At 43.3% G+C, this 24,784-nt stretch overlaps 1 protein-coding gene across 4 annotated transcripts in view; it reads left to right on the top strand.

The window, feature by feature from the left end:
• Positions 1 to 24,784, top strand: part of MSH3 (mutS homolog 3) — a 199,870-nt gene that overhangs the window by 65,328 nt on the left and 109,758 nt on the right. For all 4 annotated transcript variants that reach the window (XR_006387424.1, XR_006387426.1, XR_006387425.1 and 1 more), the window contains exon 9: positions 9,882 to 9,985. Coding sequence is in view for 1 of the 4 variants with exons in the window: in XM_044276024.1 (XP_044131959.1) it covers positions 9,882 to 9,985 (104 nt within the window). In the remaining 3 variants the exon portion in view is untranslated. The remainder of the gene's footprint in view (positions 1 to 9,881; positions 9,986 to 24,784) is intronic.

Genomic DNA, 24,784 nt, shown 5'->3' with positions numbered 1-24,784 from the left:
CGCCGCATACACCGACTTGCGTGTAATCTGACAGCAGCGCAATGCTTCTGTCAGAATGCACATCGGTGCTGCAGCTAGTCGATTGGTTGGTCCACCTGGAAGGTAAAAAAAGAAAAAAAAAAAGAAAAAACCAGGCCACAACGCAATAATTTTATTAACTTTGGAACAGAACATGTAACTTTAACTTTTGGAACTAAACATTAACCTGTTTTTTTTTTTTTTTTTTTTTTTTTTACCTTTATGGAACAAACCTCTCCTTCCCCATGGGACAATGTGCAAAGCGCAAATCGCCCAAAGATGTGGCGAAGTGCGTTATGCACTTTGTCCCATGTGAAAGGAGACGTTTGCAGCAGCAGTGAGTGAATGGGCCCTAATAGCCCTGTGTGCCTATCCTGGTGAGATGATCCCTATGCTAATAGTGTACCTGTGAGTGGTACTTCCGGAAACACTCTCCAAAGCATAGGGCAGGGTGGTCCGGACAGTCAGGACAGAAATAGCGGGTGTCACGCCTTATTCCACTCCTGCTACAGACACGAAATTTTTTTCGGGGTGGCGGTCGGTTTGAGGTACCAGCAACGACACTGGGGAAGTGTCGCTCGTGTAGACGGCTAACTACACTGGTGGATGGGGCCACGGAACCTCCTGGATACAGGAGGTTCGCGATGATCTCTTCCTGAAATTTGAGGAAGGATCCAGTTCTCCCAGCCTTACTGTAGAGAACAAAACTATTGTACAGAGCCAATTGAATTAAATATACAGACACCTTCTTATACCAGCGTCTGGTGCGTCGGGAAACTAAATACGGAGACATCTGGTCATTGAAGTCGACCCCTCCCATGTGGAGGTTATAGTCGTGGACTGAGAGGGGCTTTTCAATGACACGGGTTGCTCGCTCAATTTGTATTGTCGTGTCTGCGTGAATGGAGGAGAGCATGTAAACGTCACGCTTGTCTCTCCATTTCACCGCGAGCAGTTCTTCGTTACACAGTGCGGCCCTCTGCCCCCTTGCAAGATGGGTGCTAACGAGCCGTTGGGGGAAGCCCGCGCGACTAGTTCGCGCGGTACCACAGGCGCCAATCCGTTCTAGAAACAAATGCCTAAAGAGGGCCACACTTGTGTAGAAATTGTCCACATAAAGATGGTACCCCTTGCCGAATAAGGGTGACACCAAGTCCCAAACTGTCTTCCCACTGCTCCCCAGGTAGTCAGGGCAACCGACCGGCTCCAGGATCTGATCTTTTCCCTCATAGACCCGAAATTTGTGGGTATAGCCTCTGGCCCTTTCACAGAGCTTATACAATTTGGCCCCATACCGGGCGCGCTTGCTTGGGATGTATTGTTTGAAGCCAAGGCGCCCGGTAAAATGTATAAGGGACTCGTCTACGCAGATGTTTTGCTCTGGGGTATAAATATCTGCAAATTTCAGGTTGAAATGGTCTATGAGGGGCCGAATTTTGTGGAGCCGGTCAAAAGCAGGGTGGCCCCTGGGACGGGAGGTGCTGTTATCACTAAAGTGCAGGAAACGCAGGATGGTCTCAAATCGTGTCCTGGACATAGCAGCAGAGAACATGGGCATGTGATGAATTGGGTTCGTGGACCAATATGACCGCAATTCATGCTTTTTTGTCAGGCCCATGTTGAGGAGGAGGCCCAGAAAAGTTTTAATTTCGGAAACTTGGACTGGTTTCCACCGGAAAGGCTGGGCATAAAAGCTTCCCGGGTTAGCGGTTATAAATTGTGTGGCATATCTGTTTGTTTCGGCCACAACTAAGTCTAAAAGCTCCGCAGTCAAGAACAGCTCAAAAAATCCCAGGGCTGAACCGATCTGAGCTGTCTCAACCCGAACTCCAGACTGGGCAGTGAAAGGGAAAACTACGGGTGCGGCTGAAGTTGGGGACTGCCAATCAGGGTTTGCCAGCACCTCTGGGATTCTAGGGGCTCTACGGGCACGTCTTTGCGGTGGCTGCGACGGGGTCACTACTGCACGTGCCACCGTACCAGCTTCAACTGCCCTTCTGGTGCTCGCCACTTCACCAGGTTGTACGGCAGTGCTGGTACTAGGTCCAGGGAGGGCTGGGCTGCTGGTGTATGCCTCACCACGTAATCCGACAGCACCAGCCCCACTCTGCTGCTCTTGAAGCTGATCCTGCGCAACCTGCGGTCTAGCGACACGGGGCCGGGTACGCCTGCTGCTATCAGGGACCTCAACCTCCTCGTCCGAACTTTGGGTCAGAGAGCCACTGCTTTCTACAGGTTCGTATTCTGACCCGCTGGATTCATCAGATGAGGGTTCCCACTCCTCATCCGACTGGGTCAGAAGCCTGTAGGCCTCTTCAGAGGAATACCCCCTGTTAGACATGTGGGCAACTAAATTTAGGGGTATTCCCTGAGACTACCCAAGAAAAAAAAAGCAAGCCTGTCTTACAAAGGGAAGGCTAGCGAAGTACCGGAGGCCGCTGCGGTTGATAAAAAATATCAAAACAGATTTTTTTATCGCCGCAGTGCGTGTAAAGTGAATGTGCAGTGATCAAAAAAAAAACATTTTTTTTGTCACTGCGGTGGGGCGGGCGTGGGCGAACGCACGTGTGGGCGACCGATCAGGCCTGATCGGGCAAACACTGCGTTTTGGGTGGAGGGCGAACTAAAGTGACACTAGTACTATTATAGATCTGACCGTGATCAGTTTTGATCACTTTCAGATACTATAAAAGTACAAATGCTGATTAGCGATACGCTAATCAGCGAATAACGGACTGCGGTGCGGTGGGCTGGGCGCTAACTGATCGCTAACTACCTAACCAAGGGACCTAAACTATACCTAAAACCTAACGGTCAATACCAGTGAAAAAAAAAAAAGTGACAGTTTGCACTGATCACTTTTTTTCCTTTTCACTAGTGATTGACAGGGGCAAGAAGGGGTGATCAAAGGGTTAATTGGGTGCTGGGAGGTGATCTGGGGGCTAAGTGTACTGTAGTGGGTACTCACAGTGATGATGTGCTCCTCTGCTCCTCTCCTGGAACCAACCGACCAAAAGAAGGAGCAGAGGAGCACAGCAGCCATATAACCCCATCATATTTACTAATATGTGGGGTTAAATGGCTGCTGATTGGATTTTTTGAAAATCATCAACCTGCCAGCCAATGATCGTGGCCGGCAGGTTGATGACGAACTTCTTCTTTGAATTTTGCCGGCCCGCGATGCGCATGCCGGCATACCCGGAAATCTCGCGTCTCGCGAGAGGACGCACCGGCGCGTCCACTCAGAAGAGCACGACCGCCGCGAAGACGCAATCCTGCGTACGGCGGTCGTGAGGAAGTTAAGAATGTTCCTAACCGTTGTTTTGGCCACACCTAATGTTTTTGCTAACTCTCTGATGGGTTTGTTTTGTTTTTTCAGCCTAATGATGGCTTGCTTCACTGATAGTGACAGCTTTTTGGATCTCATCTTGAGAGTTGACAGCAACAGATTCCAAATGCAAATAGCACACTTGAAATGAACTCTGGACCTTTTATCTGCTCATTGTAATTGGGATAATGAGGGAATAACGCACAGCTGCCCATGGAACAGCTGAGAAGCCAATTGTCCCATTACTTTTGATTTCTTAACAAGTTAGAGGCACATATGCAAACTGTTGTAATTCCTACACCGTTCACCTGATTTGGATGTAAAAACCCTCAAATTAAAGCTGACAGTCTGCAGTTAAAGCTAATCTTGTTTGTTTCATTTCAAATCCATTGTGGTGGTGTATAGAGCCAAAAATTTTACAATTGTGTTGATGTCCCAATATTTATGGACCTGACTGTACATACAAGACACATTCCCTTTGGCTTTTAGGTTTTTCATCTTTTCATTTTCAAAATAACAAAAAAAGGAAAAGGGCCAGAAGCAAAAGTTTGGGAACCCTGCATGGTTACTACCTAGTAACACCCTCTATGCCAAGTTGTCACAGCTTGTAAATGCTTTTTGTAGCCAGCTAAGAGTCTTTCAATTCTTGTTTGAGAGATTTACTTCCATTCTTCCTTGCAAAAGTCTTCCAGTTCGGTGAGATTCCTGGGTCGGCTTGTATGCAATGCTCTTTTGATAAAACCTGCAGCATGTGCTTTTTGAGGTATTCTATTGTGGATTTTTAAATGTGTTTTAGGATAATTATTCATTTGTATGAAGAAACTTGAAAACCCACCTCTTCAGACAAGCCTACAACCAGTGACCCTGCTGCCTCTATACCGCCATGACCAACTTTACCCGCACCTACTGTGTCCTTCTCCCATACCATGTAGATTGTAACCCCTCACGGGCAGGGCCCTCTCTCCTTCTGTACCAGTTTGTAACTTGTCTTGTTTATGATTAGTGCAATTGTCTGTATTGTGTATGTATACCTCTTCTCATATGTACAGCGCTATGGAATGAATGGCACTTTAATAATAATAAATAATTCGATATTTTATATTGAGCCTTTAGCTCTGGCCATAAGGCAGGATGATTAAAGGATTTGGAACATTAGGAGTAGAAGATCGTATCTCCCTATATGCGGATTATGTTCTTTTCTTTATAGACCATACGGAAATAACTCTCCCAAGAATCATCCGAATGGTTAAACTATTTGGTGAGGTATCTGGTCTTCACATAAGGTCTAAGACCAGTTTGATGCCAATAGACCCGTTATCCCATAAGGAGGTTTTGATAACCCAGTTGGATGTTGTTGATAATTTTCAATACTTGGGCCTGATATCATCGCCCAGGGTTGAAATCTTTGTCCAACTCAATCTGATCCCATTAATAACGAAAACCAGAGCAAAAATAGGGATTTGGTTGAAACTCCCTCTATCTAAAGCTGATCGAGTTTCACTGGTCAATTGTGATTTTACCACGATTCCTGTATGTGCTCAGGAATACACCTACCTGGATAGAAGATAAATATTTTAAACTTATGGAAAGAATAATTAATGATTAAGTCTGGTGGGAAAAAACGAGTCAGGTTAAAATTGGAATATCTATACAAACCATTGGAATATGGGGGTTTAAACCTCCCTTACTTCAAAGGTTACTTTATTGCCGCTCAGTTACTGATGTGTTATGAATGGAAAAATAGTACACTTTTTAGGAGCCTAGTAGGGAGGTATTCATATAATAACATATTTACTCTCTTGGAATCTGGACTATTGATTAGTCAAGAGCGGGGTTATAAAGAGACTACAAAATTACTTTAAAAAATGTGGGCTACTACTAGAATATGGTTGAGGGTAAAGGGTTCACTTATATTCACGCCTCTTTGGTATAACGTCCATCTACAGATATTAGATGGTATAGCAATGGATACATTTTGGCAAATTAATGGGATTTTTTACATTTCACAGATGCTTAAGGATAGAGAGATTAAGTCGTTCACGGAGTTATCACATAATGTAGAAAACCTCTCTTAGTTTAGGTATTTTCAGTTGCGGTCGGCACTATTCAGCCTGGATGATAAATCTATGTTGGATATAAATAGTTCTTGTTTTTTAAATGATTGGATAGCGATGATGCCCTCAAGAATTAAGATTTCAAATATATATAAACTACTACTTAAGGCACGGTTTTGTGATACACACACACCAGGACAAAGAGCCTGGGAGTTGGATTGTCCAAATATACAATTAGAAGGGTGGGGGAGTATTTTTTACTAACCTAGGTTCACTATCCCATAATTTCAACCATGTTCTAGTGCAGGTTAGTATTTGTGATAGACTATATGTTACCCCTATATGGCTAAACAATTGTGGGCTAAGAGATACATCCAAGTGCCCTAGATGTGATACCTTAGGCGCGGATTACCTCAATATGATCTGGACTTGTCCAGAACTTAGAGAATACTGGAATAGCATCAATAACTTCCTTATTTACAAACTTAAAATACGAATCCCCTTTGAGCCACAATTGTTCTTGTTTAATAATTTTTCCTCAATAAGCAGTCATAAATATCAAAAGATTCTTCTAGGTAGGATACTGTTGTTAGCGAGAATCCTGATTAGTTGGACCTGGTTTGCTTGTCATACTCCAGAACTAAATACTTGGATAAACTTAGGTAATAAGGTAAAAAATTATGAACAGATCTGGCTGGAAGATCTGATTGACAATAATATTTTATATGGTTTTTTTTTCTCTCTCTCTCTCTTCCTGTTTCCTGCCCCTTTCCTTTTGTTGAAGGGGGGGGGGGGGGGGTGTCAGCTGGACAATCACAGGGCCGGGGTGGGCTAGGGGAAGAGGGAAAAGTAAAAAAGGTATTAACTATATTGAGTGTTTACTCAAATTTTTTTCTTTGTGTATCTCTTTTATATATTAATAAAGATATTTAAATGAAAATAATAATAATTTGTAGAAGCTATACTCTTCAACTTTAAGCTTTTTTTTTTTACAGTTGGTCTTTGCTTACTTGTAGAATTTGTTGGAATTTCATTGAATCCATTCTTCCCTCTACCCATTAAATGTTCCGTGTGCCAATGGCTGCTGCATAACCCTAAAGCATGATTGATCCACCTATATACTTAGTAGTTGGAGAGGTGTTCTTTTCATGAAATGCTCTGCTCTTTTTTTCTCTAAACATACCTCTGCTCATTGAGTTCTATTTTAACCTCATCAATCCACAGGACTTCCCCCGAAAAAAAAAAATTTTAATGTTTTTTTTTGCAAACTTCTGAGTCTTCCAAATCTTCTCTTTACCTTCACTGTTCTTTTTAACTGCCATTACTTAATTACATTTCAAACTGAGCAAATGGCAACCTGAAACTACCTCAAAAGGCGCAAGCTGAAGGTTTTACCATGGCGCTCACAGTCCCCTGATCTGAACATCACTGAAATTCTGTGGATAGACCTCAAAAGAGCTGTGCATGTAAGATGGCCCAGGAATCTCACAGAACTGGAAGACTTTTGCAAGGAAGAATGGATGAAAGTCCCTCAAACAAGAATTGAAAGACTCTTGGCTGGCTACAAAACAGTGTTTACAAGCTGTGATACATAAACACTCCAAAATAAATGAAAAAAAATGTATGTAATGTCAATGCATACTTTTACTAATTCCTAACAAAATATTAAAATCCATAAACGAAAGTGGCTACAGGTTGTTGACCAATGAGGACACAAGAGGGCACTGAGATGTTAGGTCCAAATAAATAGCATATGTTGCCAAGCGATTAAATAATAAAAAGATCATAATAAATAACTCATATAGGGGCTAGTTTAAAGTAACAAACAGCTCCAAATATGTGAGATAGCAGTTGAAATTACAATTGGTAATGATTGGTAATACAGACCGATACGCTAATGCCCCCCTCCACCCCAATGAGGACTGAAGAGGGTGCTGAGACATCAAAGTCCAAATAGATAGCATATATTGCCAAAAATGAAATAATAAAAGGATCCAATGTATAACTTGTATAGGAGATAATTTAAAGTGGCAAACAGCTAAAAATATATGAAATAGCAATTGAAGGTACAATTGATAATACAGACTGATATGCCAATGCACTCCTCCCAATGCCGTTTCGCCCAGAGGCTTCTTCCGGGGATTCTGTGATACTTGCCGAAGGGGCTGCTACTAGGTACTAACCAAGCAGGGTGCCCCAACTTTTGCTTCTGGCCCTTTTTGATATTTTGAATCTGTAAAAGATGAAAAAAAATATTTATGTTTTTACTTAAAATACAAAGGGAATGAATGTGTCATCTTTAACTTTATGTCTTTTGGAGATAATTTCATCTTCAACTGGGTTGGCCTCTCTCTGGCTACTGTTGATCAGTCTGTATGTAAGATGATTGTATGACACTTACGAATATAGCCTTTTGTTGATATTCTGCAGCATTTTCTACATTTCTTAAAGTATTCTCCCTTGTTGGTCAACTCTTATGTGCTGTCCAACCAGAGGTTCCATCCATATGGTTCCTGATGAAGGGTCATGTGTCCAAGCAAATTACTGCTCCGTTCTCCATTCAAACACACTGCATCTGCACTAAACTCTCAACAATGCAAGTGCAGATGGCAGAGGTGGTGTATTTGAGTGTAGAAGGCTGAGTGACGTGTCTGCAGTTATTTTTGTGTGGTAACCCTCCATCAGCGGCCATCTTATGGAGAGGACCTCTAGGTGGACAGCACAGAGGATTTGCCTAGCAATGGGACATGGCTTATGAAATGCAGCAAGTGGCAGAGAATATCAACAAAGGCTGTATTAGAAAGTATCATATAGTCACCTTTCATACGCACTTTTCAAAAGTAACCAGAAAGTGGCCAACCCCTTTAACTGTTCACAGTAACAGTAATTTATCCAGGGGTGCCCAAATGTTTGCATAGATAGATATTTGAAAACATTGTAACTTGAGACTAGAAAACTAATAACTGGTTCCAAAGTCCCTCAAATCTTAAAGGGGTTCTGCACTTTCATTTAACTGATGATCTATCCTCTGGATAGATCATCAGCTTCTGACCGGCATTGTCCGACACCCGGGACCCCCACCGATCAGCTGTTTGAGAAGGCCGCGGCGCTCCACTGTTTACCGCCGGCCCACTGACATCACGACTAGTATAAACTAGCGTGGGCGCGGCTAAGCTCCATTCAAGAGAACAGAGCTTAGCCCCGCCCACGCTAGTAGATACTAGCCGTGACGTCAGTGGGCCAGTGGTAAACAGTGAGAAGGTTGCGGCGCTGCTGGAGCGCCGCTGCCTTCTCAAACAGCTGATCGGCGGGGGTCCTGGGTGTCGAACCCCCGCCGATCAGAAGCTGATGATCTATCCAGAGGATAGGGTACTGTACAGGACTCCTTGTTTTATTTTTGTTACTTACCTGCTTTATTTTTCTTTAAAGGGAGTTTTTCCATCTGGACATTTAGGTCATATCAATAAGTTATGCCATAAATGTCCAATAGGTGCAAGTCCCACCTCTAGGACCCTTTCATTTTTCAAGAACAGTCCCCAAAGTGAGTGAAAAAACAAACCACGCATTAATAGTCACGTGGACGGCAGCACCCGACTGTGCGCTTGCGTATTCCAGTCCCCCCCCTTCTCTTTAAATAACGCCGACGTGCTCTGTCATGCTGCCAAACGTCAGCAGACCAGCAAGTTTCCTTTCCTCTGCCGGGATTTCTGGAAATAGGCCACACGCTTTCCAAAGACATCGTAAGTAACCACTGCTTAGACATGCCAATGAACGGTGCTGTAGCTAGACCATTGCCCTGACAGGATTCTATTTTGGTGTTTCCATTTTTTAGGTGTCAAATTCTGGTTTATCCATATTAAGTTTTAGAAAGCAAGCAGTGAAGAAGTAGGATATAGCAGATAGACATTGCAGGATTCACAAACACTCTCACTCGGCTATTCTCAGAAGTCCCACAGCAGTGAATAGAGAGGACACTGCGCATGCGCAATGTTTTTTCTGTTCAAAGAGGGGCCTGTTCTTGAAATAGTAGCGGGGTCTCTTAAAAATGTATGGCATATCCTTTTAATTATACTATAAATGTCCAGATGGGACAACGCAGTAGAGGAAAATAAAAGCAGATGAATAATACAAATAAAACAAGCTCGAAATTTAAAAGTCAGGAACACGTCCTAGAAACTGTAAATCATTTTCTGTTTGAAGGACAGGAGCTTCTTCAGGGTTCTGGGCAGTACTCAGTGTATCAGAAAAATAAAAGTGAGCTGCTCTCGCCTGTTGCCCAAAGGAGCAGCTCGTCCTGGCACCTGTGAAGAGTAATACAGGTGTTTACCAGTGAAATGCCCATGCTGATTGGCTGGATCTTCCTGCCCACCATGTCCACTGCAGATCCTGATCGTCTGTGGCAATGTGTATTTAATCTGGTTTCAAGTTTATAAAAGTGATTTTTCTTTCTTTTAATTATATTGTTTTCTTTTTTTTCCTAGTCTAAGAGATGATGACCGTATAAGAATTGAAAAAAGGGACAAAGATCATTTTGAGTACAGTCATGCTTTTCAGCTCGTCAGTGAGTTTTATGGGAATGATGCAGGTGATGTATTATCATTTATCTATACACATATGTATTTGCCCCTGTTTCCCAAAATTCACAGGGCCACAACACCCACCCCATGGGACTGTTTCTACACCTCCTCCCCCCATCCTCTCGCATGGCTGGTTTTGTGGTGGTAATCATACTTACTTGATCCCTGCTGCTGGGTTCCGGCTCCTTTGCTCCCTCGCGAGCTCTGCAGGTCTCAGGTCTCCCTGTGTCAAAATCCTTTTTGATGAATGTCAGATGACCGCAGAAGCCAATGACTGACCGCAGTGGCAACATGTTACCCGTGTATCACGTGACCTAATGCATTGGTGACACATCAATGGATATTGACGCAGGGAGACCCGGAACCTGCAGAGATGGGGGAGAAGTGATGAAGCCAAAACCGGCAGCAATTAGGTAAGTATGGTTACCACCCCGGATCAGGCCCAGCTGGCAGAGTGTGTAGAAAAAGTCCCCAGGTGTAAACAACCTCTTTAAAGGAGGTCTGTAACCTCCAATATTGGTTTCAAACCAAGCATATATAACTATACCTGTCTTGTGAAAATCCAGTCCTCTGACCCTGAGAAATGCTCTTTTTTTTAAGTAATGCCAACTAGGCAACCCCCACCTTTTGTTTTATTGTTCCTGTGAAGAAGTTATTTAAGCATATTAGTTATTTGCCCTAAATGGCAAACTCAACAGGTAAATTTTGAGTTTTGTTTTAAAAGAGTCCAAGGATGTCTCTGGGTAGTGTGTTCCAGAGAAGGTGGGAGCTACATGACAGAAGACTCTGGCTTCAGAAGTTTTAAAAGTTTTATGGTGGGTTTGGCCAGTTTGGGTTAGACACCTATGGGTGTAGGGCTGCATTAGTTCTTTCAGATAGCGGCCAGACCAAAGATACTCTTTGTGACCTGTCAGAAAAGAAGTAAACCCCTGAAGAACTGGGCCATCAGCACCTCAAAACCCTTGAAGTCTGTGTATCAATATGTCATAGTAAACTGGGTCAAACACTATTTAAAGGTCTATAAGTTTTAGGATGGTGCATTAGCCCCCGTTTCTCGCCATTATCAGGTCATTTAGCACTCTTGTGAGTGCTGAATCCCTGTTATGGTTATTCCAGAAGCCAGACTGGAAATAGTCGTCTGGGTCCTTAGATGGTTCTTTAGAAGGGCCTTAATGACCCCACGTTGCACAGAACAGTTAACTATGTTCATGATATGTGGAACAAGCAGATTTGATTTCTGAAACAAGTTCTTGACATTCCAACAGGAGTGACATTGGTCCTGAGTCTAGTTTGCATGTTGTTCTGCGAAGACCTTGTTTGTGATGTTACCCACTGGATCAAATTTGAACAATGGAGTTAAAGGAGTCGTCCCATCTTGGACATTGGTGTCATATTGCTAGGATAATGCCCAATAGCCTTGGAACGGAGACCGCAAAGTTCAGGAGGGTGCATGCACGGCCGCCCTCCATTCATTTCTATGGGACTGCTGAAAATAGCTGAGTGCTTGTTCAGCTATTTCGGTAAGCCCCTTAGAAATGTATGGCAATTGCCGGGCATTCTCGGTGCACCCTCCTGCACTTTGTGGGCTCCGTTTTAAAGATATCAGACATTGGGGGAATATCCTAACAAAATGACTCCAATGTCCTACATTGGACAACATTTTTAAGGTTCTACTACTACTGTTATGTCATTCTTTTTTGAATTCCAGACCAAATAGCAAAAACTTAGTCCATCTAGTAATGGACAGACTTTTCATACAGCTCATGTGATGATGAAGTTGCTCTAGGTGTGGATTGCAGCGTTTATTAACTGTGTGCTATCTTGAGATCAAAAAGTGGTTGTTTTCTTGTTTATGACTGATTGGTAGTTCTTGAGGTGGCGGGCCAACGAAATTTTGACTTCTGTTTCCTCCACTGACTTTCAGGGTTCTGACCCTGTTTTCCTTCAGGGTGTGGTCAAACCAGATTGTGTGATTGTTAAGGGTGCAGTCTATTATGTAAAAAGGCGAAGGGGTGGTCCCTTGGGGGAAAGGTGGTGCTGTCGCACCTAACCCAATACTGCTCGACAATGTAAACTACGTGAAACTAAAGGGGGCAGTAACGTGTTTAAAACTTAATATTTAATGATGTCAGTAAAAAATACACAGGAGCAGCAAAATGGACCCCTTACAAACATGAAACAGACAGACAACAAAGGACCTGGAATGCGTGTAACATACCAGGTCACCTTTAATGTGGTCCCTAGCACCACCACTAAACTAGTCGGAGTGGGTCTGAGAGGACAAACCAAAGGTAGGTAAATGCAAGACCACAAATGTGTACTAAGATGCTCGTAGTACACTACTAGGTCTAATAGCATGCCAGACAGAGAAGACCTACCCTTTTTCTGCCTGTCTGGCATGCTATTAGACCTAGTAGTGTACTACGAGCATCTTTGAGTACACATCTGTGGTCTTGCTTTTACCTACCTTTGGTTTATCCTCTCAGACCCACTCCAACTAGTTTAGGGGTGGTGCTAGGGACCACATGAAAGGTGACCTGGTATGATACACGCATTCCAGGTCCTTTGTTGTCTGTCTGTGTTTCATGTTTGTAAGGGGTCCATTTTAACATCATTAAATGTTAAGTTTTAAACACGTTGCTGCCCCCTTTAGTTTCATGTAGTTTACATTGTCGAGCAGTATCGGTGTTAGGTGCGACAGCACCACCTTTCCCCCGAGGGACCACCCCTTCACCTTTTTACCATTTGATCTTTTCTGGGGGACATGGCAGGTTTCCTGACCAAAGGCCTAGATAGGGATTTGTGGCTTACCAAAACAGTTTTCTCAGAGCAAACCTTTATTCAGAAAAAGTATACTCCCACCCTAAACGGGGCATTTGCCGAATTGACCCGAATCTATAAGGAACATATCAGTTTGTGGTGGGAGATGCAGGGCTTGGAAAATTATATCAAACAGGGGATGGTACCCCGTGGTCTCCGCATATCCCTCACCCTGGCTAGTCGGATCAGAAATCCAGATCTACAGAAAAAGTGGCAGAGGGAGGCCACGTATAGCTCTCTGAGGTTCATGCAACTACTTTTCCGATGAGGAGCGGGCTATACTCGAGCGAGTAGAGAATAACCTTGCGTTCCAGATTGAGACAACAAAAAAGTTTCACCAATAAGCAGAATTCAGTAATAAAGAGAATCAATTACAGAATACTATCGAGCGGTACCAGTATCATTTTAAGGAACGGAAGCATAGACAGTTTACTAGGGACTCGCAAGACTTCAAGAAGAACAAAGCATACTTATTCTTGACAAACCCTGATAACACCCACAGGACTGACGTGTCTTCTACTGAGACAGAAGCTTCGGATAACGTGAGGGATAGACCCCCCCAAGACTAGGGGACGAGGTTGTGGTAGTTATAGATCTAGGTGCTGGGATGGTCGGTATAACACGAACCAGCAATCAAACACAATCTGCCTCTTCTGCCCCACCATCGGCCTCCTCTTCATCTTTTTTAGACCAGAGAACGCACTATCCGTTACGCAGTTGCAACACCCTACCTCCGTCCAACCAATAGGGCCTACCGATGACAGACTGGTAATTAATCTATCGTCTCGTCCCCTGACTCAAGTAGAGGCTAAGGTACTGAAACGGGGTCTGTCTTTTGTTCCCACTACAAAATTCTATTTTTTTCCGCTGGACTAAGTATCTCCACCTGTTTGCCCGCAAGCTGAGGTGGCACAAGCACTTCAAACTGAGGGACAAGAAAGAGAGTCGCAAGTTGGGCGTACCGGTGGAGATCCTGGAGGATGTTCATCCTCTGTACAACCTTGATACTATGCCTAATACCCCGAAGGCACGGATCCTTTCACAGACTTCAAAGACAGAAGTACCAAAATGCCTCCAGTGGGGGAGATCTTATGTATTGATGTCTTTTTAAAACAAACCATCACTGAATTAGCTGCGGGGACCTCAAATCCCACGAGGTTTAATTGCAGTAGGGATGAGAGGCGGGCGATCAAAGAACTGGTGAAAGATACGAATATTATGATCAAACCTTCCAAAAAAAAAGGGAGGAGAGGAGGGGAATGTCGTTATCTTGGACACTCCAGCCTACCGTGACATGTGTCTAGCAATACTCACTGACGGACAAGGCTATGAGGTTTTATCCTCGGACCCCACCCCAAGATTCCAGCTGGAACTGAGACCGATCCCGACAAAAGCGAAAACAGACCAACTTATTAGTAGTGAAGAGTTTGAGTTCCTTTATCCATCCTATACAATGATGTAAACTTTTTACTGCATACCCAAAGTCCATAAGGGCACATTGTCTCAGGGGTAGGGAGTCTGCCTCAGAACAGTGGAATTTATGTTGATCATGTCCTTCAGCCGTTTGTACAATCTCTGCCCTCCTATGTGAGAGACACGGGTGATTTACTTACCAAACTGGAGAACATCTGTTTAGAACCTAGTTGGTTCTTGGCATCAATTGATGTTGAGGCCCTATATTCCTCCATTCCGCATGACAAGGGTCTCGTAGCCACGGCACATTTTTTGAGAGCCAGGGGCCAACAGTTCTCCGCACATAACGAGCTGGTCCTTGACCTTTTGAACTTCGTGCTGTCTAGCAATTGCTTTATTTTTGAAGGTCGGATATTCCACCAGCTCAGGGGCACCGCCATGGGTAGCTCATGTGCGCCATCTTATGCGAATTTGCTCCTGGGCTGGTGAAAAGAGACCGTTGTGTATAGGGATACGCCTAGCTTGTATGCCGAACATATCGTCCTCTGGGCCTGTTACATAGATGACATTTTCATCCTATGGAGCGGGTCGGAGGTAGATTTTAATAGGTTGGTGGAGGAGCTTAACCACAATATCATTATTCTTAGGTTTACCTCTGTAATTGTGCAATCTCCCCTTCCTGGACATATCCATATCCAGGGATACTAAGGGGGGTTTACAGACTACCATCTACTGGAAAGGGACGGCAACAAATTCCCTGCTGAGATGGGACAGCTGCCATCCCATCCCGCTAAAAAGGGGTATCCCTGTTGGTCAATATCTGAGGTTAAAACGCAACTGCTCTAAAAAAGGGGAGTTTAAACGTCAGGCAAACGATCTGAGTGTTACGCTGAGCGCTCCGGGTCCCCTGCTGGCCGCGGAGCGCTCACAGCGTATGCCCCCAGGCAGCACTCCAGTGTCTCGGCGTGTGCGTCCTCGCTCTCTAGGGCGCGCGTGCGCCGGGACTCTTAGATTCAAAGGGCCAGTGCACCAGTGATTGGTGCCTGGTCCAAAAGGGATATTAAGGGTTAAGGTTTGTGAGAGGCAGTGCTGACTTAATTAGGCTGCACCTGTGCACTGCCCATTTATACCTTCTCCTCCCACAGCTTCCTGCCGGATCTTTGTGCCTTGTGCCTCAGAGAAAGCGTTCCACAGTGTTTGTTTGCCTTGCCTGTTGCCGAACCCGTTGCTACCGTCTACTCGCCTTAGAACCTTTGCCGCCTGCCCTGACCTCTGCTACGTCCGACTACCCTCTTGCCTTCTCCCTGTGTACCACGCCTTATCAGCTGCCAGAGAGGTCGAGTTGTTACTAGGGAACACGACCTGGTAGTTACCGCCGCAGCAAATCCATCCCGCCTTGCGGCGGGCTCTGGTGAAGACCAGTAACTGCTTAGAACCGGTCCTTTAGTACAACCCGCGCCATCGCCTCTCTGGTCCAGAGGATCCACTACCTGTCCTGCCGGTACGTGACACTGAGAAGACGCTTCCTGGAACGAGGCTACCCCGATAATACACTGAGACAGGCCTACCAAAGGGCATGGGGTGAGACACGCACTACAGTTATACATCCTACCCCGTGTCCTAAAAAAGATCCACAAAAAATGTTACGAGTCATAGGCACATTTGACTCAGCGGCCACTGAAATCAAAGAAATCCTCGGCCGTAACTGGGATACCCTCTTGATGGACCCAGATTTGGCCGATGTTGTCAGTCCTCACCCCTCAGTGACATTTAGGAGAGGCAGTGACATGGTTGGACAGACCGGTCAGAGGCTGCTACAAATGTGGTCGCCGTAGCTTCTGTAAATTCGTCACCCAAGGTAAATTACTGGTGTTGGACTGTGCGGGCAATACCCACTATATAGGAGACTTTATCAACTGTCGCACCGCAGGAGTTATCTATCTCCTCACCTGCGAGTGCGGAATACGATATGTGGGGAAAACCCGCAGAGAACTGCGAATACGTATGGGTGAACACATCGGCAATATACGCAATAATACTCCGGTGGTGAGACATGTCAATACCGCTCACGGCGGCCGGACCTCAGCTGTTATATTTTTAGGACAAACTGATCCACCCCACTGGGTGACTAGCCTAGTGGGAAGAAGGGCAATTTATTATTTTATTCCCTGTCTCACCACTCATCCCCTTATCCACTCTCTAGGTTTCCCTTCGCTCCCACTAATATCACCCTTTGCCAGCAGTTAGCATTGGTTTTCCGGTCCGCAGATTACTTTCCTTATCTAGGTCTATAGGTCCGTACTGCCTAGAACAGTGATGGCGAACCTTTTACAGACCGAGTGCCCAAACTGCAACATAAACCCACTTATTTATCGCAAAGTGCCAACACAGCAATTTACCTTGAATACTACAGTCCAATATAGAATATCTTCCATGTACTTTATCATTTATTTACAATAGCCTGCCTACATTCAGTGCGCTGCCTGTGCTGTTCATAGTGCGACCTGCGCTGCTGAATGGCAGGAAAAGTCTACGACATATTGGTACACCATAGACTTTTTTCAGGCTGTGGGTGCCCACAGAGAGGGCTCTGAGTGCCACCTCTGGCACCCGAGCCATAGGTTCGCCATCACTGGCCTAGAATGTCCCTATATCTGTCCCATGCTGGAGGGGGATGTCACTATGTCCCTTCTAGCACTGGCAGGAGTGTAGATGTAGTAGCTCGTATCTTTTAGCCTCCAGCTCCTCCCACGCCTTGCTATGCTGTATGGACGGCCTGTGTTGCGCAATGCCCCGAGGACGCCGTGACGTCGGTGAGGCTACGCACAGTATTGGCTGTCTGGTCTACTGGCTGGGACGCATGCGCAAACTCTCACGGAGCACGCTGTACCCCATGACGCATCAATAGGCCAGTACCCTCCCCTTCTCTTTAAAGGAAACCTGTCACCAGGATTTTGCGCATAGAGCTGGGGACATGGGCTGCTAGATGGCCACTAGCACATCTGCAGTACCCAGGTCCCATAGCTCTCCGCGCTTTTATTGTGTTAAACAGTTTTGATTGATATGCAAATGACCTGATATGAGTCCTGTATCCGGAGATGAGTCAAGCGGAAAGGAGCCCAGCACCGCCCCGCGTCCTCCGAATCTCCTCCTTGCTGGCTGACGTCAGAGCTGGAGCGCCGAAAATCTCGCGATGCGCGAGCTAGCGCATGCGTAGTTCGTTCCCTGTGTTGATGCCAGTACAGGGAATGAACATGATGCCGACACTGCGCATGCGCTAGCTCGCACATCGCAAAATTTCGGCGCTCCAGCTCTGTGACGTCAGCCAGCAAGGAGGAGATTCGGAGGACGCGGGGCGGTGCTGGGCTCCTTTCCGCTTGACTCATCTCCGGCTACAGGACTCATATCAGGTCATTTGCATATCAATCAAAACAGTTTTTTAACACAATAAAAGCGCAGAGAGCTATGGGACCTGGGTACTGCAGATGTGCTAGCGGCCATCTAGCAGCCCATGTCCCCAGCTCTATGCGCAAAATCCTGGTGACAGGTTTCCTTTAAATAACGCCGGCGCGCTCTGTTGCACTGCCAGACGTCAGCAGACCGGCAGTTCTGCCGGGGTTCCTGGAAATAGGCCACCCGCTTTCCAAGGACATCGTAAGTAACCACTGCTTAGACATGCCAATGAACGGTGCTGTAGCTAGACCATTGCCCTGACAGGATTCTATTTTGGGGTTTCCATTTTTTAGGTGTCAATGTGGGATTTTATACTGGCGGCATTAAATGTTAAGTTTTAAACACGTTGCTGCCCCCTTTAGTTTCATGAAGTCTATGATGTGCCAGGGAACAGTAGCATCAAAGAGCAGAAGACACAGATGTGTTGTGTTGCTGCACCAGGGTGTAGGGATCTAAAAAGTTGTCAGCCCCCCATCCCCCGAAGCTGATGTTGTGACACTAGTCCTTTAAGAATGCTGGGTCTTTGTTTTTGTGTTTGTTGGCTGAATACTTAGATAAGAAGTTAACTGGATTTACTGATACTTTAGAGATTTCCAGTCCTGTGTAAAATATTAAACCAAGAGTGTGACCTTTTCTGTGAGTAGCTGAATAGGCTGCTTCAGAGAAGCTCCGTTCATTCATAATACCATGTAGCTCTTTACCAAACTGAAGCCACTGCTAAGTTAAGTCCCACTTGGGGATGTGTCACCGCTGAGGCCAGTCATTAAAGTGGCATTTATTATGTAGAGAAATTTAATGCAAGGCACTTACTAATGTATTATTATTCTCAATGTTGCTTCCTTTGCAGGCTAGATTCATTTTCCATCAAATTATACACTGCTCAATTTCATGGTTATACCACCCATGCTTAAAAAATGCTATTTGCTGAAGTGAGACAAGCTCTTTTTTAACTGCAGGGACACACTGGACCCCATTTGTGCTGGAAGTTTGCATGCGGGGACCTAAGTGCAGTGAAGAACAGAGTGGCGTGAAATGTAAAATAAAAATAATCCAACCATGAACAACCCGTTTAAGGCTGTAAATGTCTGGTGTTTGGCTGTCAGAGACTGAAAAGTATAGTTTGGACCTTTAAAGGGGTTGTGTCACTTCAGTAAATGACATTTATTATGTAGAGAAAAATAACACCAATGCACTTACTAATGTATTGTGATCGTCCATTTTGCCTCTTTGATGGCTGGATTAATTTTTCCATCACATTATACACTGCTCGTTTCCATGGTTACGACCAGCCTGGAAACCAGCAGCAGTGGCTGTGCTTGTACATTCTAGGAAAAGGCACCATCCTGAGCACACTCCCGCAGTCCTAGTCACCAGAGGCCAGTAAAAGAGGGATTTTGGACAATCACAATACATTAATAAGAGCCTTGTATTAACTTTTTCTACATTTTAAATGCTACTTGCTTAACTGAGATAATCCATTTAAGTGATAGATCATTAAAAAAATGAAAAGTTAACCGAATGTGAAGGTGAACACAAATAAAAGTCTATTTTAGGGTAACAACTGTATATACCGTTAATTACTAGAATAATTAATTAGAATGTAAAAAAGCATATGTTTTTACAATTTTTTTTCTATAAAAAAATGTGGATAGCGCAACAAAAAATTATAATTATTAATCCAATGTGTATTAAAAATGGCTAAACTATATCTGTGCCTGAGCCGTTTAATACAGGCGGTAAATCAGGGTTAATTCATCATCTGAAGGCATTCTACTGGGTATACGGAGGTAGGAACGGTACCTTTTGAAGGTGCACAAATCCCCTCATGACACGTCGAACACACCCCTGAGCTCCTCTGAATAGCGGTCACTGGGAGAGGTTCTTCTGCTTTGGTTATCACTCTCCATGGTTGACATTCAGCTATAAAATGAACCTGGGGTCAACGGATATGAGATTTGGACAGTTGTTCTCTCAATTTAGTCTAACCAGAGGCACCTCTAGGTTCTCTATCCATCTAGCTTCTCTATTAATTCATACAGTATAATGTAGGCTTACTACATGCTGAAAATGAATATTTTCATACATACTTTTACAAAGATGTAACACATTTATTACACATTACATCCCTTAGTTATGAATGTATTTGGTTCCTGAACATGAATATTTAATATTCTTTGATTGAACATGTGCCAGCATATCACAAATGAAAATAAAGAACCTCTTTATTCTGGAAGAAGAAGTCAAAGTCTTTGGAGACCGTGAAGTAACTTTGCTGAATGTATAGCACAAAGAGTGATCCATGCTAAGAAGTAGTTGTTTGCAAGTGAAAATAAAAAAGAAGAAAAGCCATCAGTTTGCACCTACACCAAATTCCTAGTTCTTTACATTATTATTTTTGCAACATTTGACTTAGATTTTGTGAACTGTTTACACTTGTGAACTGATTAGTCATTGCATGTCTGGTCTTGAAGGCAATTTTTTTTTATGATTGCATTTTACTCATTTTGGGCTTAAATAAATTTTTTTAAATTGGTCTTTATTATAAATATTCAGCAGCTTTGTCATAAAGGGTTAACTTCTGCCTAGCTGTGAGAATTGTACTTTCACTTTTGATCATCTAATAACCCTTATCTCTAAATTACTGATGCTCAAAAACACTTATTTAAGCCACTTTCTTATCAATAAGATAGGAATTGAGCTATAATAAGTGTTTATAAGGTCAGAGATCAGAGCCGTTAGATGAGCTGCCTGATGGAACGCAGTAAAAATCCAGAGCCTGCTACTAGAGAATATCAAGACTGTACAGAGAAAGGGACTCAACATTTAAAAAAAAGACCAATTGAAAAGGATTTTTAGCTAAAAATTAGTACAATTCAATAATAAAAAATTGCCCCTAAAAGATGTCCATGGAATTTAAAGGGTTATTCCCATCTCAGTCTATCATGGCTGTGATTGGAATGATGCCCACAAGCATCAATAATGGGTGGCTATGAAGAATTTCCATAAGTGCTTTTGTATTACTGAAAGATTTAAAAAATATATATAATCTACTGGCTTTGCAGGAAGTTTCCTAGCAGCTGTCAGGCAGCACAGACTCATGGACAGATCTTTAGAGTTAGAGCTCATGCACACGGCAGTAACCATTTTTGTGGTCCGCAAATTGAGGATCCGCAAAACACAGATACTGGGTGAGATCTTACCTCTATTATTATTTTTTAAAACTCCTTCAAAAATGTCCTATCCTTGTCACAAAATCGGCAAAAATAGGACATGTTCTATTTTTTTTGCAGGACCATGGAATGGACTTACGGATGGGCTGTCCGCATCTTTTATGGCCTCATTGGGAAAATACAGCCATGTGCGTGAGCCTGTAACATGTTAATTTGAAATAAAAGCTGTGGGGGAAAAGTACCAAATTTGTTTACCAAAAGAGCCATTTTGTTCCAAAATTTGTGACTATTTTACACCACCCTTGTCACTTTTGAAAAGTGGATGGGAAAGTGGGTGTGGTTAGGTATTTTAATTAGTATCAATCCAGATTTATCACTGCATCTTTTTTAAAAATTTGGAAAACAATTTAGCACAAACTGAAGTAGCATTTCTAGACAAAAGTGTTATGCTCTAGATGTGCTAAATCTATCAAACGTCCAGCTTTTGATAGATTTGGCACCCCTTTTGCCAGCACAAACTCGAATTATAATGGACTTCAAAAAGTCTTATGATGATGCATGATTGCAGCACTGTAAGGCTAGGGCTACTTGATGGCATTTTTCATGCAAATTTTCTTCGCAGCAATGTCACGCAACATTTTTTGTAATGATAGTCAGTGGTGTCACACAGCACGTCGCAGTGTAGTTGTACCCTTTTGTCACGTGACAAATGTCATTGTGTAGCCATACGCTACATGTTTAGTTTTACGGGTACTGCTGTTCCTTATTCATACTGTTTATAGTATTTAAATAAAATGGGATTAGTTTTCCATTTTATGAAGATTTGATTAATGATGTCTTATTATAGCTTTTATTTTATGTATTTTATTTATATGGTAATATCTAGTCATAGGAGGTATCTATTTAGCAGTGTTAAAAGGCACAGATTCTCCCAATACATGCCTCTTAATAGCCTCACAATGTCATGGCTTCTCGTTTTTCTATAACACTGGATCAATAGGAATGTGGTACTAAAATTGACAAAGTGCTGAATTTGATGAATGGAGCATATTTATTCTAACAGCATTTTCTGTGTTCTTCTATTGTCTTAAGGACAGTGTGCCGTCCTACTGTGTAGTCTTGAATATAAATATTAATAACTTTACTAAAGTTCATGTTGTGCAAAAAAAAGAAAAAAAAAAGCTTCATGGAAATAATGTCTTTTATCTGACACGCTCTTGAGGCTCAGTGTGTCTCTGGAGTAAAAAGCATGTCTTTCAACTGACCAGCGTGTTTTGTAGGTATTGCTTTCATGTGCACTACTGGATTGCCACATTTTAGTACTACTTCAGATGGCACTTCTCAGATGAAATGTGCCAGCATACCTTCTCCTATGGGTTTTGTGTGTGTGTGCTGGACTGTATTTTCTATTTTATTTACAGTATGTATATATATATATATATATATTTATAGTGTATATAATCATAACACTATACAGTATATGTATATTAGAGATGAGCAAACTCTAAATTAGTTTTTTGTCTAGTTCATCAACTTTTTCAAAAAATTCGATTAATGTCTTAATCGACAAAGTGACACGAATCAAAAGTGCTCCAGTTTCCCTGAAAATTGGTATATGGCACTCTAAGGTCTCCTAAGACTCATATTTTTTCAGTCATGTCTTTCTTTTTTTCACATTTTTGCTCTTTCTCCCCCCCCCCCTTTCCTTTTAAGCTCTTTAACACAATGGCAATGCAATAGCAAATAATGTCAGCGCGATACTGATATATATAAAACACTGGTTTGTTAGGAACAATGTCCAAAAATTATGCCTCCACTCAGGCGTGTTAGTGTGTCAGAAGAAACAGTGGCTTGTTCTGAACGAGCCTAGAACAATTCCCCCTTTTAATTGGGAGCAACAGCAGTACAGTATGGATGTCAATGGGTATGGTAATGGTGCCATGTGGCCGCAATAGTAGCAGCACAACATTGAACAGACAGGGCAATAGATGTGTGTGCAACTGTGTTGGACTAGTAGAGTAGTAATGGTTGCAGCTGTGTAGGGGAAATGTTAGTGGCAGTAGGGGGATTAGCAGTGGGTAATAGCAGCTGTGGCAGTGAAGGCAGTGACAGCCACAGTACAGAACATGATGGTAAGCAGAAAGACAGCGGCAGTGGCATAAAAGGGCCGGTGATAAATAGTAATGACACATCTATTCATCTGCTTCAGCTGGAGGTGTATGAATATCCTCTTGGATCCATGCCTCGTTAATTTTGACAAAAGTAATGGTTTGTACACTGGCGGAGGACGACTTTGTCCGTTTGGGTGTGATGACACCACCCGCTGTACTAAAAACCCTCTCTGAGATAACACTGGAGGCTGTACAAAGTAAAAGTACAGCGAGAGCAAACTGTCATATCTGGCTACTGTGTCAGCCTGCCCAGAACTTCATGGGGCAGGGAAAGGGGTATATGCTGTGAAAAGTAAACAATCATTTAGAAAGTAAGATCATAAAAAATAAATAAAAAAAATGCAAATCTAGCCACATACAACAGAAATTAATTCTGGTGAAGCTGCGGAACTGCACCAACATTTCGATAATGACGGCATACAGAAGAATTACATTTTAGAGAAGAGCTAAATTTTAGTCAATTGAATGTGCAGAACTGCGTCACCTGGCCAAAAGTACATCAAATGGCATAGAGAAGAATAAAATTTTAAAGAATAAAATTTTGTTAAAGGCGAGAAATTGTGCCACTATGGACACCTGCCCAAAAGTTCAACAGATGGCATAGCATAGAGAAGAATTCAGTTTTATATAAGGCACAGAACTGCGTTACTACGGACGCCTGTCCAAAAATCAGATGGATAGCAAATAAAAAAAAAAAATTTGACTAGAATTTAACTTTTTTGAAGGCATGGAAGTCTGCCACAGTTACCACAACTAAGTGGTATAGCAGCAACTGCACCACCAGCATCTTGGCCGATTCAGCTTGCACACAAGCTAATTGCTGGTCTCAAGTATTTTTTTCATGATCACATATTCTGTTATGGCTGTCTCACAATAGAACGGAGGAGGAGGAGTCTGAGCATCAGAAGAAGCGGCTGATGATGATGACAAGAACACTGTACTGCATCCTGGCTATCACAAAGAAGACCAGGAACTGGAGGACAGATTTATTCTGATTTTAAGATGCTTGGTAGTTCTGTTTTCCCCACTAGATACAGTGATGCCGCCTCATGTGCTGCAATAGAGCTGTGGTATGTATATTTAATTTATTATTTAAATTTTGCAGATATTGCAGACAGCAGTGGTTTTGTGTGGCGGCCTGTTAGAGAAAAAAAAGCCATATGGGAGATACTTGCAAAGAGCTAGCAGCAGCCTAGGTCTGAAATGTTTTGAGCCTGCTCCCACAGTATCCTGCTCCCAGGTCCTGTTCAACATACACTTGCCACTTGTTCATAGTTTGTGAAAGGCATCACTGACTGATGTTTGAAAAGTGACCAATAAAGTTCAACCCACCAGCTACTTTCTTTGTTTACTTGGGAATCCGACCCTTTGGCCGAGCACCCTGATGTCTTATACACAGTGCCGACCGATTTGGATGACACTGTTCAACATACAGTCATCATCATAGTCCTCACTCTCTCCACCACTTTTAGACTGTGAGATGTCACCATGGGCTTCTTGGGGCCCCCCTGCTCTGTATTTGCTCCAAGTGCCACTCTCGCCATGACTACCACTTCTGCTACAACTGCCACTACTACTACTACCACCATCAACACAGCTATTAATGCGGTCCACCTGTCCCTGAGCCGCCTCCTCATGGCAGTCCAAACACTGACTATTCCTTGACAGGTCATCAACAGGAAGAGTCTCTTGAGTGTCTTTCATAGCACGTAGGGTTTTGTTGCCTCTTCTTAGAAAAAAAGAAGGTAACCTACAAGGAAGGGGCAGTTTAGACAGATAT

The sequence above is a fragment of the Bufo gargarizans genome, chromosome 1, assembly GCF_014858855.1.
Source record: "Bufo gargarizans isolate SCDJY-AF-19 chromosome 1, ASM1485885v1, whole genome shotgun sequence".
NCBI classification, from domain to species: Eukaryota; Metazoa; Chordata; class Amphibia; order Anura; family Bufonidae; genus Bufo; species Bufo gargarizans.
Note: the sequence above shows the minus strand (reverse complement) of the source record. Positions and strands in the feature narration are given on the sequence as shown.